Genomic DNA, 20427 nt, shown 5'->3' with positions numbered 1-20427 from the left:
TTAGAAAACAAGTTGAGATACTTTCATTGTCGGGGCCAGGTTGCAAACAGCAAAGAGAAAAGAGGATCTGTTTATCTTAGATCATCAGTGCTTAGCATACAGACTCTTACTTAATAGGTTCTCAATAATCATTTGTTGAAAGAATAAATGACAAGAGGATTCATCATTTATTTACCAACCAGGTAATTAATGAAAGGAAGAGAAATGCTGCCTCAAAGATGAGGAAGGCAACAATACTAAAAATAATTTTAACTTTTGCTATTTATAGGTTACAAAGCACTTTCTTATGCATTAACTCATTTAGATCTTATTTCTGCCTCCACACACAATCACGGCCAAGATGGGTACAATCCTCATTTTATGATGAGAAAGTGGCTTTAAGCGGCTATCCAAAACCAGGCCTCCTCCCATCAGAAGGGTGAGTAAATAAACAAGAGACACCAAGGCACAAGTTTCAGGACAGAGAATTCCTTCATTATATTTTAAGGTAAGCCACAGAGCCAGCTTTAATTAGAGGGGCACAAAGATTGTTTCTGCCTGCCTCAAGGAAATGGCAGTTGTGTCACCTTGAAGGACTGAAACAAAAACAAACCAAAAAAAAGAGGGGGGGGGTAAGAACAAAATGGAGAAATGATACCCTAAGGGTTCCCCAAAGTATCATTTAATTGGAGAGTAATAAGAGAGCCCTCCAACCATATAATAAACAGAAGCCAACCTGAAAAGTACTCCTTTTTTTATCTCATAATAATATCCAAAATTCCCTTCCATTCTCACAGCTAGATACTTCAAACTGAGGAAGGAAGGAAATGGAAACTTCTAGAGGCTGGACGTGTATTCTGGATATTACCAAAACGAAAACCAGGCAGCATTAGAAACACTCCAAGACACTGTGATAGAATCACTTATGATCTGCCATCAGTAAGAAACCTGTATCATCTCAAGAGGAGCACATACCTCCAATGCTTGTATATACACTTCTGGACCTATCATCACCAGCTAGGGCTAACCACCACACTCAATAATTCATTGTTCAGCCAGAGAAGCATCAACCACAGATAATTTCAGAAAGAGAAAATAAAGAGATACAAAATGACATGCGGTGGTTTAATTCAGCCCATCAGTCTAAATTATACAGAAAAGAGATGGCCTAGCTTGAAGAGACAAGAACTTATATAATACCAAACACAATTAGAGTACAGAGTAAGTGAAAACCAGAAGGGATCTTGTTACCCCTTTCTAAATTAAATGGGTCCTAGAAGTCCTTAGTGTATTATAGAAACATCACATATATTTCCTAAGTTAAATATCAATTAATTCTCATGTCTCTATCACAATTAGTTCAAATAATCAAGTACTAGTTATCATACATGTCAAGTAGAAAACAAAGTTTAATTACTTGGGTTTTTTCTTAATTGGTTTAGCCAAAACATAAAAGACATATTCTACAACTTACTATATCTGGGAATCACATGCATGAATTCAATTAAAAATAACATGCAATATTCTTTTCCTTTAAAAAAACAAAAAGGCACAGATGCTATGATGAAAAACCATAGGTACTGGATCTTGGTTTATTACTTACTTCCTAGATAACCAAAGTATGAAATTTCATATTGTGAGCCCAAACAATAAGCATGAAAATGGAAATGACCAATAAGAAATGTAAATAACTAATTTTAATCCTTTTTTCTTCGGGGCACCTGATTAAGCAGCCGACTTTGGCTCAGGTCACAACCTCACAGTTTCTGAGTTCAAGCCCTGCATTGGGCTCTGTGCTGACAGCTCAAGAGCCTGAAGCCTGTTTCGAATTCTGTTTCCCTCTCTCCCTGCCCCTCTCCCGCTCACACTCTGTTTTTCCCTCAAAAATAAACATTGAAAAAAAATTTAAATCCTTTTTTCCTCAATGAAACGGCATTTTGAGAAAGAGCAAAGGTATGAGGACTATCCGACCCAATCACGGCACAGCACGTCACGTCTCACCTGGACCGAGCTAGTCATGGTGCTTAGAGCGAACACTGTTGCGCAGTCTTTGATAGTTGACTGGCTATCAAAGGCACCCTGGGTATCCATTAGCAGCACAGCCACCTAGGAATTTAAAAGTTTAAAATACTAAGTAAAACATTCATCAGTAATGACTACTAAAACCAAATTTAAAATGATAAATGTCATTCATAGCAGTATTATCAACAATAGCCAAATTATGGAAAGAACCCACGTATCCACCAACTGATGAACAGATAGAGAAAAGATATGGTATATATGTACAATGGAGTATTTACTCAGCCATCAAAAAGAATGAAATCTTGCTATTTGCAATGTCATGGATAGAGCTAGAGTGTATTATGCTACGCAAAAAAGTCAGAGAAAGACAAATACCTTATGATTTCCCTCATATGTGGAATTTAAGAAACAGAAAAAATGAAAATAGAAGAAGGGGGAAAAAACAGAGGGAGGCAAACTGTAAGATACTCTTAACAACAGAGAACAAACTGAGGGTTGATGGAGGGGAGGTGGACAGGAGGATAGGTTAATGGGTGATGGGTATTGAGGGTACATATTGGGGTGTCTGGGTGGCTCAGTCGGTTGAGCATCTGCGTTTGGCTCATGTCATGAGTTGGTTCTCTCTCACAAAAATAAAAACAAATTAAAAATAAAATTTAAAAAGGAGGCTGGGGCACCTGGATGGCTCAGTTGGTTAAGCATCCAACTCTTGGCTTCAGCTCAGGTCACAATCTTATAGTTCATGAGTTTGAGCCCCACATCAGGCTCCATTCTGACAAGTACAGAGCCTGCTTGGGATTCTCTCTCTCCCTCTCTGATCCTCCCCTACTCACACACTCTCTCTCTCAAAACAAATAAGTAAACTTAAAAAATTTTAAGAAAAAAAATAGAAGGGCACTTGTGTTGAGCACTGGGTATTGTATGTAGGTGAGGAATCACAGAATTCTACTCCTGAAACCAATATTATACTGTATGTTAACTAACTAGAATTTAAATAAAAACTTGAAATGAAACCAAAAACTAAAAAGAGAAATATAAAAATATAAAAAAATAAAATGAAATAACAAATGTCAAAAGCAGCAAGTCAAGAAAAGTACTCTAAGCTACACATCTCATACATTTTGACATAATAATCCATATATGTTAAAGTTAGCGGACATTAGGGGCGCCTGGGTGGCTTAGTCGGTTAAGCGTCCGACTTTCGCTTAGGTCATGATCTTGTGGTTCGTGGGTTCGAGCCCCACGTCGGGCTCTGTGCTGACTGCCAGCTCGGAGCCTGGAGCCTGTTTCAGTCTGTGACTCCCTCTCACTCTGACCCTCCCCTGCTCACGCTGTCTCTCTCTCTCTCTCCTAGAAATAAATAAAACATTTAAAAAAAAAAAAATTAAAAAAAAAAGTTAGTGGACATTAATAGTTCTGTGCTGCTTTGATCTTTAGTATGAGAAAAGAGTTCAACAAAGAATATGGAAGAAAAAAAACAGTAAAAATACATAAACAGAACTTTACTTTTGTTCCATTAGGCCTGTCAATCACAAACACTTCATTCCAGACTTGTATGCCTGTTGTTTCCCTTTCGCAACCACCTCGCCATGTAAAGCCAGTCAACGGTTCGTTGTTTCCACCAATCCAACTTTGAGAATCCTGTGAAAGTCAAGCATAAATGTAAAATAAAACACAAAAAAATAAAGAACTGGGGAGAAGTCCAAGAAATCCCCCCCTTGTTTATTTTACAGATGAGGCAAGGCAGGCAAGGGCAGCAAAATGAAAGACACGCAACATTACACTGGTTAGGAGAGCAATCCCAAAACCCACCTGAGGAGCTTTGTCTTAGAGAGATGTGGTCGCCTACAAACCTGAACCTCCTCAAATCTCTCCTTATCGCTATTGAGGTTTCTACATAAGTGAGGCCACACACACTTTTTCCCATTTTGAAAACTTCCTATGTTTAAAAATCATAAAAATTAGATACCAGCTATTGTAACATCTTCTTGTAGTGATAAGCACAACTAAATTCCAGAGAGAATGGCTGTCAAAAAAGCACTGCTCTCTTAGAATAGCTTATACTAAAAATGCTTTTCACACTGCCTTAATTTTCTCTTTAAAAAATATCTACTTTAAAAATAACCACCAGACTTGCTTGGACCTGATTCAAACAATTCAATTGTAAGAAAAAAAAATAAAAGTCTTTTTCAAAACCAAAAGGGAAATATGAACTCATGCTATTTTGCTAGGTGGTGCTAAATCAGAGTAAAAATGATTGTTTGGTGTGATAATAGTATTGTGGGTCATACTAACAATAATGTAGTTCTTCTCTTCTAAAAACTCAAGGATTTATGATGAAAAAATATGCCTCGTATTTGCTTTAAAATATTTCAGCAAAAAACTAAAAGCGCAGAGAGGAATACAGATCAAACAGGACCAGCAAAACATTGACATATCAGTGGAATTCATCATACTATTCTATCTTTGAATATGTTTAAAAATTTCCCGTAATAAAATGTTCTAACTAAAATCACAGGGTGAGGGGTACCTGGGTGGCTCAGCTGGTGAAGCGTCAGCTCTTGATTTTGGCTCAGGTCATGCATGACCTCACAGTTTGTGGGTCCAAGTTTGCCTGGGATTCTCTCTCTCTCCCCACCGCACCCCACCCGCTCACACTTGCTCTTTCTCAAAATAAACATTGAAAATAAAATAACATAAATTAAACTAAATTGAATAAAATCACAGGGCTAAACAGTTACAATTAAAAATTCTGAAAAAATATAAAAATTAAAATACTCATAAGATAACCTATCTGGAAAAGTAAATCTGGACATGATATATGAGCAACTTTGACAGATGTCAAGACCCCTATCCTTTAGCATACTTAAAGCCCACACGACCTCTGCTCAAAGTACACCATAGCAAAAATTCCTTTGTTTCAGAAATACTTCTGATAAGCTTGGATACATAGTCCAAAACAAATAACAAAACAACTCAAATTAGGAGCAAAGATGTTTAAGGTATGCTCAACGAGGGATGAAGCAATTTATGAAAAACAGATACGGTTGAGAAAAAAAAAAAAGCATTGTCCAGGCCATAACCTAATGTGAAGATCAGCCTTAACCTTCAAACCACCTATAATTATTCCACAAAACTCCCATCCCCACTAAGTCACCAATCTTATCAATTAAAAATTCTCTTGGACTCTTCTTCACCTTTCAGTATCTTCAGTTTGAAGCCCGCATCTCTCTATTGGTGACAAGGCTGCATCAGAGCACAACTCCATGCACACTATATACTAAGGACCTGTGCTTCAGGAGGGACCCTTCACAGGGATTAGAAGATTAATGGTACCCCATAAAGAAGCCCAGGGGAGGCCTTGTCCCTGGACTAACTACATTTTGGATGCTCCAAATGGGTTTTCTGACACCTCCATGCTGTACTCTCCAACCCACCCTCCCACAGTCATTTAATTTTCCCAACCAGAAATGGAATCACACTACTGTCCTAAAAAGTGATCTGCAGTTCCCCACTTACCTACAGAACCATCTGGAGATCTGCTGAATATAACCCACCTTTACTTTTCCTATCTCTGCTCCTAATATCCCTGATACTCCCCTAACACACATGCACACAATTGTTGTTGCTACCATATCAAAAAGGTCACTATTCCCAAATACTTAAGTTGTTTAGTATAGCTCTATCTTTTCTTTAAAAAAAAATTTTTTTTAAATTATTTCTGAGAGAGAGAGAGACAGAGAGACAGAGAGCGCATGCATGAGCAGGGGAGGGTCAGAGAGAGAGAGACACAGAATCCGAAACAGGCTCCAGGCTCTGAGCTAGCTGTCAGCACAGAGCCTGCTTGGAATTCTTCTCTCTCTCTTTCTCTCTCTGCCCCTTACTACTTATGTGTGCTTGCTCTCTCTCTCAAAAATAAACTTAAAACAAACAAACAAAAAAGAACTGGTGTCTCAAAAAAAATTTAGTGTCTCATAAAAAAAAAAATCTATTGGGGCACCTGGGTGGCTCAATTAGTTAAGGTGCTAACTTCAGCTCAAGTCATGATCTCACAGTCCGTGAGTTCGAGCCCTGCGTCGGGCTCTGGGCTGACAGCTTGGAGCCTGGGGCCTGCTTCAGATTCTGCATCTCCCTCTGTCTCTGCTTCCTCCCCAACACACACTCTGTCTATCTCTTGAAGATAAATAAGTATTATTTAAAACAATTTTTTTAATATATTGACTATCATCTTTTCTTAGTTTGCCCTGTCACTATACTGATCAATCAATAAAAAGATGAAAGAATAGGTAAATCAGAGTACCTAGCTAATCCCAACTAATAAGTTTTGCTATTTTAAAATCTGAAGAAGTCTGCTACCTCTGTATCAACTGAATACTGATACCTTCCATAAAATGCGTTCATACATTCATTCAACAAGTATTCACTGAACCCCTACCATGTGCCACCTACTGTTCTAGGCTCTAGGGATACAGCAGTGCACAACAAACATTCCCCCTCTCTAGGAGCATTCTAATTAACTCTAGAAGCAGCCTCACTTATACTATTTGTCAAAAGTTACTAAAAACAAATCTAAGAAGCTGAAAAACAGTAATCTGGTACTATTTACTTACTTACTGTGGAGACCAAAAAAAAAAAAAAAAAAGCCTTAAAACTTGAAATTCCAAAAATAATCAGTTCTCCAGTAAAATTAGAAGGAAAGATCTTTTAGAATAAACTTTAATGGTAAAAGGTAATCTGAAACCACCCGAACTTTAAATATCATGAATAAACATAAGCCCTAGCCAGAAAGACTTACCAATGTAATATAATTACCAACAATAAGAACCCCTACTCTAAATAATAAGAAACAAATTCCTACTTCACCACAGGAAAGATAACATTCCTTAGTAACAAAGTGAAACAACAGCTAGGTAAACTTTAAAACACAGAGTTGGTGATGCAGCCAGGACTGCATGTGTCAGAATACAGTTTCCGGTCTGCAGGCCTACACACTCCTATAGTGGGCAGGCTAGAAGAATAAAGGCCATGATAACTTATCACAGCTGGGCGGAAAAGAGACCAAAGGGATGAAATTAAGGATCCAAGTAACACTATTATCAAAGAAAAAATTCTTCCTGGTTGAAATTCCCCATAAAAGCACCACAGATGAAAATCTTAATCTTACATGCTCAAATCACTTATCATCAGAGAAATACAAATCAAAACCACAATGAGCTATCACCTCACACCTGGCAGAACGGCTAAAATGAACAGGTCGGGAAACAAAAGATGTTGGCAAGGACGCAAAGAAAGGGGAAACATTTTTGCAATGTTGGTGGGAATGGAAACTGGTGCAGCCACTCTGAAAAACAATATGGAGGTTCCTCAAAAAATTAAAAATAGAACTACCATACAACCCAGCAACTGCACTACTTGGTATTTATCCAAAGGATAAAAAAAAAAAAAGCTGATTGAAGGGGCATGTGCACCCCCTTTACAGCAGTGCTATGGACAATAGCTAAATTATGGAAAGAGCCCCATAAGTCCGTCAACTGATGAATGGATAAAGAAGATGTGGTATAATATTCAATGGCAAATATTACTTGGCAGTCAAAAAGAATGAAATCTGGCCATGGATGGAACTAGAGTGTATTAGGCTAATAAAATAGTCAGAGAAAGACAGATACATGATTTCACTCATATGTGGAATTTAAGAAACAAAACATGAATATAGGGGAAGGGAAATAAAAATAAGTTAAAAAGAGAGAGGGAGGCAAACCACATGAGATTTTAAATATAGGGAAAAAACTAGGATTGCTGGAGGGGTGTTGGGTGGGGGGATGGGCTAAATGGGGGGATGGGCATTAAGGAGAGCACTTGTTGCGATAAGCATTGAGTGTTATAGGTAAGTGATGAATCACTAAATTCTACTCCAGAAACCATTACTACACTACATGTTAACTAACTTGGATTTAAACTGAAAAAAAAAAAGAAAGAAAATCTTAATCTTATAAATCTACCTCATTTCAGAGGCAGGTTATTAATAACACCCAAATGAGTGGATGGAATAATATATACATTCTGACCACCAAGCATCATTTAGTGTTTTTGCTTAAATATGTAAGAATACTCTGTAAGTTCTAAAACAAATTAAGAAATATTAGAGTCTTAAAACAGTTTAAAATTATCTCACATCTTACCTACCCCCATGTCCAATTCCTCCCTTTAGGCCTACATAAACAGATAACATTATGACTGACCCAAGACACAGCTCAGACAAAGTACAACTCCATCAACTTAGGTACACACTAATGAATTTTAAAAACTCAGATAAAAGATGTCCTTGACTTTGAAGACATTATGCTAAGTGAAATAAGCTAGCCACAAAATAACAAATGCCTTATGATTCTACTCACGTGAAGTACCTAGAATAGTTAAACTCATGGAAACAGAAGAAAATGGTCCATGGAAGGGTCCACAGGAGCTGAGGGGGAGGGGGAAAATGGGAGTTTCATTTTGGGAAGGTGAAAAAGTTCTGGAACATTAAAAGAAAGGAAAACTACAGATCCATATACCTCATGAACACAGATGTAAAAATATTCAACAAAATATCAGCAAGTTAAATCTAACAACATATATTTAAAAAATGATTATGCCACAGCTAACTGGGATTTATTCCACAGGATGCAGCTGAACTCAATATTTAAAAAATTAACAACACAATCATATCAATAAGCTAAGAAAAATCACATGATCATCAACAGATACAGAAGGATTTGACAAAGCCCAATATCCATTCATGATTAAAAAAAAAAAAAAGAAAACGAACAAACAAAAAACTAACAACCTCTCAACAGACTAGGAATAAAGAGGAACTTCAAAAAATCCTACAGCTGAAGTCAGACATAATGGTGAGAACCTCAGTTCTTCCTCCCTAAAGATTAAGAAAAGAGTAAGGATGTCCACTCTTACCACTTAGTACTCAAAATTGTACTGGAGGTTCTAGCCAGGACAGTTAGCCAGAGGTACTTTAAAGAGAAAGTAGAGGTACTTAGATTGTAAAGGAAGAAATAAAACTGTATTTACAGATCTAGTAATGACATGATCTAGTATACAGAAAACTCTAAAGAATACACTAAAAAACTATCAGAACTAATGAAGGAATTGAGCAAAGTTACAGGATACAAGATCAACATTTAAAAAATGAACTATATTTCTATAAGCTTGCAATGAATGATCTGAAAATGAAATTAAGAAAACAATTCCATATGTAATAGCATCAAAAAAGGAATAAAAAATTTTAAAAAATTTAAAAAAAGGAATAAATTTAACAAAAGGAACACATATTCTGCAAACTATAAAGCACTGTGAAAGAAATTAAAGATCTAAATAAGTGGAGAAACATCCCAAGTTCATGAATTGGAACACTTTATATTAAGATGGCAATACTCCTCAAGATGATCTTTCATGTTCAACCCAATCACCAACAGAATCCCAGCTAACCTTCCATAGAAAATGACAGGCTAAATCTAAAATTTATATGGAATTGCAAGGGACCCAGAATAGACTATCATTTTTTTTTCTTTTTTAGAATAGACAATCTTTTTTTTTTTAATTTTTTTTAAATGTTTTATTTATTTCTAGGAGAGAGAGAGACAGCGTGAGCAGGGGAGGGTCAGAGAGAGAGGGTGTCACAGACTGAAACAGGCTCCAGGCTCTGAGCTGGCAGCCAGCACAGAGCCCGACGCGGGGCTCGAACCCACAAACCGTGAGATCATGACCTAAGCGAAAGTCGGACACTTAACCGACTAAGCCACCCAGGCACCCCTAGAATAGACAATCTTAAACAAGAACAAAGAAGACTCTCACTTCTTGATTTGAAAACTTAACTACAGAGCAACAGTAATCAAGACAGTCTGGTTACTGGCATAAGAAGAGACATATAGACAAATGAAATAAAACCAAGAGTCCAGAAACAAATTACTATATCTTTGATCAACTAATTTTCGACAAAAGTGCCAAAATCATTAAATGAAGAAAGAGTAATCTTTCCAACAAATGCCAGCGCAACTGGATAAGCACATACAAAAGAACTGAAGCTAGACCCTTACCTCATTCCATTAACACTCATTATATATTACTGTATTCTAATTAGTGAAATATTATATATTAATATATATTCATATAATTATAGCATTATTGATAAGCCAAATGGTGGAAAACACCCCAAATGTCCATTAACTGATAAAATGTGGTATACCTATACAACAGANACGCTACAACACAACGAAACTTTAAAACACTGCTAAGTGAAAGAAGCCAATCACCAAAAGACCACATATTATATTTCAAATAGGCAAAGCTATAAAAACAAACAAACAGATTGGTGGTTCCTTAAGACCAGAGGTTTTGGGGATAGGGGAAGTGATAGCTAAAGGGTACAGCATTTCATTTTGTCATTTTGAGGTGATAAAGGTGTTCTAAAATTGATTGTGCTGATGGCTGCACAACTTTGGGACTATACTAAAAATAATAAAACTGTGTGGTTTAAGTGGACAGATTATATGATATGTGACTTATACCTCAATAAAGCTGTTAAAAGAAAAACAAAAAATCAAATATATTGAGTGTACAAGCTTTCCAAAGACTCCCAGCCATACAAAATCCACCCACAACTACTACAAAGTCTAGGAGGCAAAGGAAGGTCCACTGGAGGTTCTGTTACATATCCATCTACTAGTGTAATATGTCATAAACCCTACAGCTTAAATATGCTTTTTATTTTTTAAGATTTTTTTATTTTTTAAGCAATCTCTACACCCAACACATGACTCGAATTTACAATCCCAAGATCAAGAGTAGCATGCTCTGCTGACTGAGCCAGCCAGGCACCCCTAAACTTGCCTGATTTTTTTTTTAAGTTTATTTATTTGAGAGGGGGGGGAAAAGCATGAGTGGGGCAGAGAGGGCAGGTAGAGAGAATCCCAAGCAGGCTCTGCACTGTCAGTGGAGAGCCTGGGGCGGAGCTGGAACTCACGAAACAGGAGATTATGACCTGAGCCAAAGTCAGACGCTCAACTGACTGAGCCACCCAGGCGCCCCTACACTTGCTTCTTGATGAAAGATTATGGTGAACATGATCCAAAGTATCTACAGAAAATGCATCCTATTAGTTCTTTTTTTAAAAATGTGTAAGGAAAAAAAAGATGTTTCAAATAGTGAGAACAAAAGATTCCTGAACTAAAACTCATGAGACAAGTAGTAAAATTGTCTGGGAAAATGAGGGAGGGAGGCAAGGAGTTAATGACTTTAAAAAGTTATTCTTTGAAGCACTGGGTGGCTTAGTCAGTTAAGCGACTGACTCTTGGATTTTGGCTCAGGTCATGGTCTCCTGGTTGTGAGACTGAGTCCCATGTCAGGCTCTACGATGGGCATTAGAGCCTGTTTGGGACTCTCTCTCTTTCGGCCCCTGCTCCTCCCTCGCTTGCACATGCTCTCTCTCAAAAAAAGAAAAATAATAATAATATTGTAACAACAGTAACATATTTCTTCACTAGAGACAGTTAATATAAAAGGAACTTAAATTATACAAGACTGTTTCACTCCCTAAATGTCTTAAAGCTGCGTCTGAGTAATCAGTGTTTATGTTAACCATCTATTACTTATGATATCTTTCAATAAATGACCCAAACAGAATCAAGTAGTTAGAAATAGGAAATTTTAACTTAAAAGGAACAAAGACTTCCGAATGGAAAGAGATCTGTCAGAATAATTTATGTTCCCTCAAGTCCAAATATGTGATGACACAGTATCATATTTTTGATAAAAATACAAAACAGGCAGTACATACATTTGGGGTTTAATGCTGGAGAGTTATTTGAAAGGCTAAAAATGACAGAACATTTTCAGGGAAGAGATTCAGGAATGCAACCGAGAAAGTCTCTCCTAAAACAGTGCTATAAGGACTTTGAACAATATACTGTAGAGACTCCTCCATGTCATCTATTTCTGATTCCTCCAGTTTGGCAACACTGGGTGAAGTTTTTCTAGCTGAAATTACACTCATTTTAAACCTGCACATGAAAGAACAGAAGATTAGTTTCAACCCAGAAATCAAAATCTAGGAAGAAAAGAAAGCCAGTGAGCCAATGGAAAAAAGGTAGTCCACAGTCCAGATAATTTCTGTGCCCAACTCCTTAGCTTACATTCAGGGACAAAAGTAAGCCCACCAATTTTTTATTTTCCTTACCGACTTAAAATTCTGATCAAATTTTGCTGGCTTCTTGCATAAGCAAAAATAGTAAGAACATGAAACTTAAAATTTCCACAGCTTGTTACATAAGTTACAAACCGTGTTTCACTTATAAGGGAAACTCACAAATGCTAATTCAGTTAAAGTAATAATTAAATGAATAAGCTAAATTTCTACAGTAAATGTGACAACAGTTTTATAAAAGCATGATCCTGTACAGAGTACAATGATGACCTAAAATTAACACAATGCATACCTACTAGAATGGCTCAAGTTAAAAAGACTGACAATACTGTTCATAAGATGTATAACAAATTTAAGTCTCTTACATTGCTCATGGAAGTGCAAATTGGCAAAACCGCTTTGGAAAAAAACTGTGGCAGCCACTACTCTAGTTAAATGGGCTTTTTGGACCTGGTATTTCTACTCCTCTTTATATACCCAAAAGAAATAAGTGGTTATGCCCCCAAGACTTGCACAGAAATGTTCATAGTAGGTTTATTCATAATAGACAAAAATTACGAACAACCCACATGTCTATTGAAAGAAGGAATAAATAATCGGGATCTTCACCCAAGGACCTACCACTCAGCACTAACAGCAATTACTGGACCATGTAATAACATGATCTCTTAGATTCACTGTTGAGTGAATGAAACCACACACAGGAGCACGTACTTTATGATTACAGTTACGTAAAGCTCAAGAGTACACCAAATTAATCTACAGTGACGCAGATCAGGATGGTGGGGGGACTCTTGAGTACTGGAGAGAGTAATACTCGGCAGGGGAAATGAGAGAGCCTTCTAGAGTGCTGGTAGTGTTCTCTTTCTTGATCTGAGTGGCAGTGGTTACAAAAAGTATAGACATGTAAAAATTTATTGGCTATCCTACGGTTTATGCGCTTTATTATATGCAAATTATACCACACACACACACACAAAAATAATAAAATGGCCCTAGGCAGAAATTTTTTAAAATACTCTTCTTCCTCTAAATATGTTTTTCTCTTAGAAAAGGAACATGATACAAACCACGTTTTTCTTCATACATTCACACATTTCTCACAAGTCTCACATCTCAGACATTGTTAGCCTTAGGGGAAAAAAAAGGTGAAATCAAGTTCAACATCCCATATGGCCAATTTGGAGATATCTGTGCTTTTGGCAAATTATATGTAGCAGCACATGTGATCCTTAACAACCATTCTTTCTCCTGGTCTCTGGAAGCAGTTCTGGGAGCAACTCTTTAAATAGTAAAAATAAATATATAAATAAAAGCCATCTACAATTTCCCTTAAAATGTCTTTAGCAATGAGAGTCAAAACTCTATTCATTAAGCATAGATACCAGTGGGCAGCAAAAAAGTTACCAAGCATGCATTCCTCCCAGTCTATCACATCTTCTGAGGTAGTGAAAAGTAAACATTTACAAAAGAACAGTTTAGTGTAGGTACAGAAAAGAACCAAACATCATTTTACATAGTAGTTTTAAGAATAAACGCTTTTGGGGGCGCCTGGGTGGCTTAGTCGGTTAAGCGCCCAACTTTCGCTTAGGTCATGATCTCGCGGTTCGTGGGTTCGAGCCCCGCGTCGGGCTCTGTGCTGACTGCCAGCTCAGAGCCTGGAGCCTGTTTTGGAGTCTGTGACTCCCTCTCTCTCTGACCCTCCCCTGCTCACGCTGTCTCTCTCTCTCTCTCCTAGAAATAAATAAAACATTTTTTTAAAAAATTTAAAAAAAAAAGAATAAACGCTTTGGAATCAAATTGCCTGGTTTGTATCTCAGCCTCACCACCTCCGAACCTCATTTCTTCAACTATCGAGCTGAAATACTAATTTATTACACAGGGTTAATGTGACTACGGAGTGAAATAATACCTATTAAATGTTCAATAATCAGAATACCTAGATTTCAGTAAAGATTCGAAAACTGTTATCTTAAAAGATAATCTAGGGACACCTGGGTGGCTTACTCTGAGCATCTGATTCTTGATTTCAACTCAGGTCATGATCTCAAAATTTGTGAGATCAAGCTCCACATCAGGCTCTGCACTAGCTGCACAGAGACTGGGATTCTCTCTCTCCATCTATCTCTGCCCCTCCCCCACTTTATCAAGTATTAAAAAAAAAAATCTGCACTTCCTCACCAAACAATACATTACCTTGGGAGTGCTCTTGCCAAAAAGTCAACTTGAGTCTAATCTAGTCCTTAGATTTAAATAACAATTTACAACATTCAAAGGACAAAGAATGTAAAACTACACCAATGGTATAAAATCAGCAAATCCAGACTGGGAAACTCTTTTAAGACTAACAGTCAGTTTCTTCAACAAATAAACTGCTAAGAAAAAGAGATGGAGGGAAGCATAAAAACAAAACAAACAAACAAAAAGACACTTTAAAGACAACCAGTCACAATGTGGACCTCATTTGGTTAGATCTTGACTTTACGCAAACTGTTAAAAATGAAAAAATTAAAACATCTGAGTCAACTGAAAAACTGATTCCTTATATTAACCTTATATATATACCTACCTAAAGAAATTATTTATTTTTATGTATGATATTACTGTAAGGTCCAAAACACTCATTATCTTTAAAGAGACACATAGTGAAATATTTACAAATGAGATGATACATCTGGACATACTTCACAACAATATACAAGGTACAGAATGAATTGGCATACAGACGAAATGAGATTGAAAGCTGATAAATACATGATTATTCATTATATTATTATCTACTTTTACACGTGTTAAAAATTCTTCATGGTAAAGTTATTTAAAAAATAGAGAATGATATAAAAGTTCAAGCAACTCTGTACACATCAAGACTCTTCAGGGCACCTGGGTGGCTCAGTCGGTTAAGTGTCTGACTTGGGCTCAGGTCATGATCCCACCATTCATGAGTTTGAACCCTGCATCCAGCTCTGTGATGACAACTCAGATTCTGTGTCTCCCTCTCTCTCTGCCCCTCCCCTGCTCACACTGTCTCTCTCTCTGTCTCTCTCTCTCTCAAAAATAAACATGAAAACTTTTTTTTAAAAAGACACTAGAGTCAGCTCTCACCAATGCTTAGAGTGCAATATATCCCATGTATTTCAGTTTATATACATAATTTAATTCTACGAAGTTAAGTTTTGACCTTCCTAAACCAACTCCTAAAATTGAAATTACTTTTACATGATAATTTGATCAGCATTTTTCTAATAATTCCTATTACCTACTTTGGAAGCTTGGGATTCACAAAAATCAAAATCACCTCACTAAAACTTCTGAGATGAAAGCAAATATCCACTGACAGTTAACTGAATAAATAAAATGTGGTATAATCACACAGTGGGTACCAAAGTAACAAAAACAATGAATGATCACTATATGCAAAAAATATTAGATATTAATGGGAGGAACATAATAAGGTGGGTGGGTGGTTCTAGATCTTCATCTGGGTACTGGTGATATGGGTACATACATAGGTAAAATTCCAGCAAGCTATACACTTAAGATTTGGGCACTTTCCTACTTATAAATTATACTTTGGGGAGGGGGGGGGTTGCAGAGACATTCAAAAAAAGAAACAAATACATTTACCTAAACTACATCCCCAACAACAAATCAGCATTAGGAAGGGAAAGACCCAGAACACTTGAGAGTCTATACATTTATCTCACAGGGAAAGGTCACCCTCCCTCCCCCACCCCACCACTTATTCTGTCTCTCATCACAGATTTTCAGCTCATGTAGAACTCCCTACTTTTACATGGGATTTTTTAAAATACTGACATAAAAGACCTAATAGGTTGCACATAAATTTTTAAAAATTTTTTAATATTTTTGAGAGAGAGAGAAGCAGCAAAGAGCCCTGGGAGACACAGAATCCAAAGCGGGCTCCAGGTTATGAGCTGTCAGCACAGAGCCAGACACACAAGGCCTGAACTCATGAACCATGAGATCATGACCTGAGCCCAAGTTAGACACAACAGACTGGGCCACCCAGGTGCTCCTGCACATAAATTTTTACTATTTCATGTACATTTCAAATACATGTACATGTATTTCACGTACAATTATTTTCATGTATGAAAATGACTTTTACAAGTAATAAATATTCTACTTAAAATTTTTAGGTTCACTAACAACTTGAATTTTTGTGGTATTTCTCACATACAGCATTTATAGTAAATGTCCTAAGTTTATATTCTTGGAAGTTCAAAATGTCTTCTACATTATCAATTCAGTAAATCAGCAATTTTAGTCACCCTCTGTTATATTTCATGGTTAAAGTCTAACTATAGTAACTGATTAATTCCAACATACATGAATTTTATTCTAGAAAAATGTTTAGTTCACCTCTTAAGTTTACAAAAGACTAATTTCTTTCCTCCTATACTTTAAAAACAGCCTATTTTCAAAATGTAAGTAGTTCAAAAAAAGAAAACTGTGTAAGAAGCTGCTTACTTCAAAAGAAAATAAGACCTAATAATCAGAATTTCCCCTATAATTCAGAAATGTTTGGTAAATGTTTTGTGGCTCAGTCGAGTAAGCATCTGACTCTTGATTTTGGCTCAGGTCATGATCTCACAGTTCATGGGTTAGAACCCCACTTTGCACTCCACGTTAGCAGCTTGGAACCTGCTTCGGATTCTCTCTCCCTCTCTCTCTGCCCCTCTCTCGCTCATGCTCTCTCTCAAAATAATTTTTAAAAACTGTTTGGTAAGAATCTTAGAATATTCTTAGTTTTACAGAACTACCACACTTCTTGTTTGTATCCAACAGAAAAGAGCTCATGTTCAGCCTTGTATTATAATTACTAACCACTCAAAATGAAACAGTCATCTATTTCTAAATCATATGTAAAATATTTATATTTAGCTCCTTTAGTGAACTGTACCCTTACCCAGGTCAATAAAAAGGACATAAAAAGTCAGTATAAGCCACGTTCATCTTCTACCTTCTTCAGTTAGCATCCCACCTTTGCAGGCAGATAGGTTAATGAAATAAATTCAAAACTATCCCACTGTGACTTCTCCTTTAATTTAATTCTTTTAGGAAAAGCATGACCCACCATTAAATCAGTATAAGGAGAGGCCTGTTAGCCCAAAACTCAACAATGTTTGATGCCATTTCGATTAACAGAATAAGATTATTTATATCATAAATTCTATATGGAAGGCATATCAATGAAAACCAATAAGGATACTTCAGCCTAGAAGCCATTAACCAGGTGTGTAAGCTCCCTCAGGCCCTCATAACCTTCCTGGGGCTTCAGTGTGTCTCCCAGGAAAAGGGACTTCAGAGAGTGCAAACACATGACACATGTATAGGCTGCTACTCTCCTCTGAACAACCACTACTAACTGATCAGAGATGGCTTCAGAAATGGGACTTGAAGTGAAACTTATCTGTCACTGCTAGGCAAATGATCTAAGCGTTTTTCCCCTTTGAACATTCTGTCTGTGACCTACTTGGAATCAACGACATTTGCAGGAACAGCTCAGACACACGTAAATACGACAGACACATGCTTACTTAAGGAGTCAGAACCTCAATTATCATCTTTAAATGCACAGTCTTGTTTTTTTTAATATGCCACTATTCATTTTTCTATTTCTGATGTAAAATTGTAGGAAATAACAGAGTCTAAGTGGATAAAACACTGTATCTTTCTCAATTTGCTAAACATGTAAAATAGTGTTGTTTAATATGAACTACATTCCCGATACCCAGGCATTCCTGATCCTGCCTAGAGATCCTATGAAAGGAATTTACCGAAAAGCTTCCTGGAAAATCAACTGTTACTTACCTTAAGGCAGATGCATACACACCCAGTTTCAGATTAATATAGACCTCGTGAAGGTGAGCGCCCTGACAAGAGCTTAGACAATTACATAACTCTGTCAAAGTGTTATTTCTAGCATCTTCATGTGGCTTCTGAATGTCAAACACCATGTAAAGAAAGCCCTTCTTCCTAAGTGCTCCACTCCAATTTTCTAATTCCTTTTTCTTCGTCCCTATCAAAGTCCCATTCCCTCAGCCCGACTTTCAACTGTTAGAAAAACATTGATTCAAGTAAAACTATTTTTTGTTTTTTTTTTTTCAGGGGAAAAATTCCAAAGCCAGGGAAGGGGAGGGAAATAACAACCGCCTGGTACCATCAAAAAGTAAAAATTTGTGGACAGACGGAGACTCAATGGTTGAAAGAGAAAATAAGTGTTGACGACAGGGCAGTTAATATTAGGTGAGGGAGACATGGTAAGGAGAAGACCCATTCCTGACAGAGGTTAAACTAGCCAGGAAAAATAAGTAACTAAAGCAGTCATCAATGAAACTATTGACTAGTGCCATGAGAGTTGGGAGAAGGACATATTATAGTCTTATAAATCAGAACAAGCCTAGGGGCGCCTGGCTGACTCAGTCGTAGAGCGTGCAACTCTTGATCTTAGGGTCATGAGTTCAAGCCCCAAGCTGCATGGCCCTACTTAAAAAAAAAAAAAAAAAATCAGGGAAGTCCTCCTATGCAAAGATTAGCCAAGGACAGAGCAACATTTGAGAAATAACATGACACACTTGAGGAACTGCAAACACTATAGTATACCTGACACAGAGAAGCAAGATACAAAACTTTTTCAAAGATTATCGAAGACCAGGGAAGCCACACTGAGGAACTGGACTTTATCTCAAAATGTAATAGTCACTGAAGCTGACTTATATGAAGGGCACTGGTGTACTTTTTACAAAAGTCTCTATCAGCCTACTTCACCCATTATTGTAAAGGTGATCAAGAAAGGAGAGGTGTGAAGAAATAACAAAAACAGGAGAGCAGTGTATCTATCAGAGGCTTTCGAGTACACTCAGATACCTTGGGTTAGAGCTACAATGCCTGTAACCTAGATGCTCAGTCATATGCATCAATATGGAGTGTATGCAAAAAGGAATTATGGAGATGAAGAAGAGTCAAGGACTCAAACAAACTTAGATTACTGTCCTAACTGAGAAGTCTTAGCAAGAACTGGATTTTTGTAAAACTAAAGACACAGCTCTTACTGTTTGTTGTCTATTATTTTTAAATGGGGTTGGTTGGCTGTTTTTTGTTTTTAACTGGGTTCAATTTAAAAGACACTATTCACCTTGTTATACATATATCTAAGCATGAAGTCCAGTAGAAATGATTTCCCTTTACGAAAAGCTCCTGCCACGGATACCACTACTATGTTAAGATCTCGTATGTGTTCCTGTAGCAATATCTGCTCCAAAGCTTCTTCATCGAGCTCAAAGTTATGGTCATCTTCATGAGCAAGAACAATCTGTACTGGACATGGTTTCTTCATAACCTCATCAGAGTTTACTAGGTCATCATCTTCATAATTCTCACCTAGAATTAAAAAAAGAGAAAAAGGTTAGCTTGAATTCCTGCATCACAAACTTCTCCTGAAGGATCACAACTAAGGCAAAATTTCAAGTCACTTCCCCTTTATTACCTATCACCTGAAAATAGTTACAAAAAGTGATGTTCAAGTACATACTGGATTTTTCACTCCCTCTATCATAGGACCAAGAATATTGCTAAGATTTCCCACTATACATACAGATAAGCACAACACTAAGTATAGCCTCTACTATTAAGTCTAAACAGCTACATGTGAACAGTAGCTGTTTCCTGAGCACTGCATTCTTCTATATACAATCTCTGCTACTGTACACACACAGAAACAGGATCTATGTGAGGGGAGGGGGGAGGGGGCCAATTTTACTTAATAATTCAAATTCCAATTCTCCTGGTAGGCATTTCCTGGATATTACTCCAAGTTACAAAGATTAAAACATATGAGTTGTAAACATTTTTCACTATGAAACTTAAACGGTTAAGCTAAGGTCCTAAGAAGTTTCTAAAACTGACACTTATGGTAAAGCTAATGAGTCCCTAATTTAGTAAGACTAACCTAACAGTACAGCTTCCTTTATTAAAGCAAAGCCCAGGATTAATGTTCTGTTGGAAAACACAAGAACAGTGAGTGAGGTACAGAGTTATATACTATAGTTTCATCTGCCTCTGAGATCTTTTCCACCAAAGACCACAACCACCACTTCAAATTATATAACTCCCCAGAACAGGTATATAAACTATTCCTTTGTTCACCCAGCATACCAAAACAAGGTAACCTTTGCAGAACCTTACTGAATAGTAATAAAGAAATA

General features: G+C 36.9%; 1 protein-coding gene across 1 annotated transcript in view; it reads right to left on the bottom strand.

The window, feature by feature from the left end:
- The window catches only part of ATL2 (atlastin GTPase 2), a 32400-nt gene extending 12799 nt beyond the window's left edge, over positions 1-19601 (bottom strand). Inside the window, exons 1-3 of the mRNA XM_077764258.1 lie at positions 19359-19601; positions 3508-3642; positions 1981-2085 (exon numbers count right to left, since the gene is read on the bottom strand). Coding sequence (XP_077620384.1) covers positions 1981-2085; positions 3508-3642; positions 19359-19559 — 441 coding nt within the window. The 5' untranslated portion in view covers positions 19560-19601. The remainder of the gene's footprint in view (positions 1-1980; positions 2086-3507; positions 3643-19358) is intronic.
- Positions 19602-20427: the final 826 nt, after the last annotated feature.

This window comes from Crocuta crocuta, unplaced genomic scaffold, assembly GCF_008692635.1.
Source record: "Crocuta crocuta isolate KB4526 unplaced genomic scaffold, BGI_CrCroc_1.0 scaffold164, whole genome shotgun sequence".
Lineage (NCBI taxonomy): Eukaryota > Metazoa > Chordata > Mammalia > Carnivora > Hyaenidae > Crocuta > Crocuta crocuta.
The sequence above is the reverse complement of the archived record's forward strand: the minus strand, read 5'-3'. Positions and strand labels throughout refer to the sequence as shown.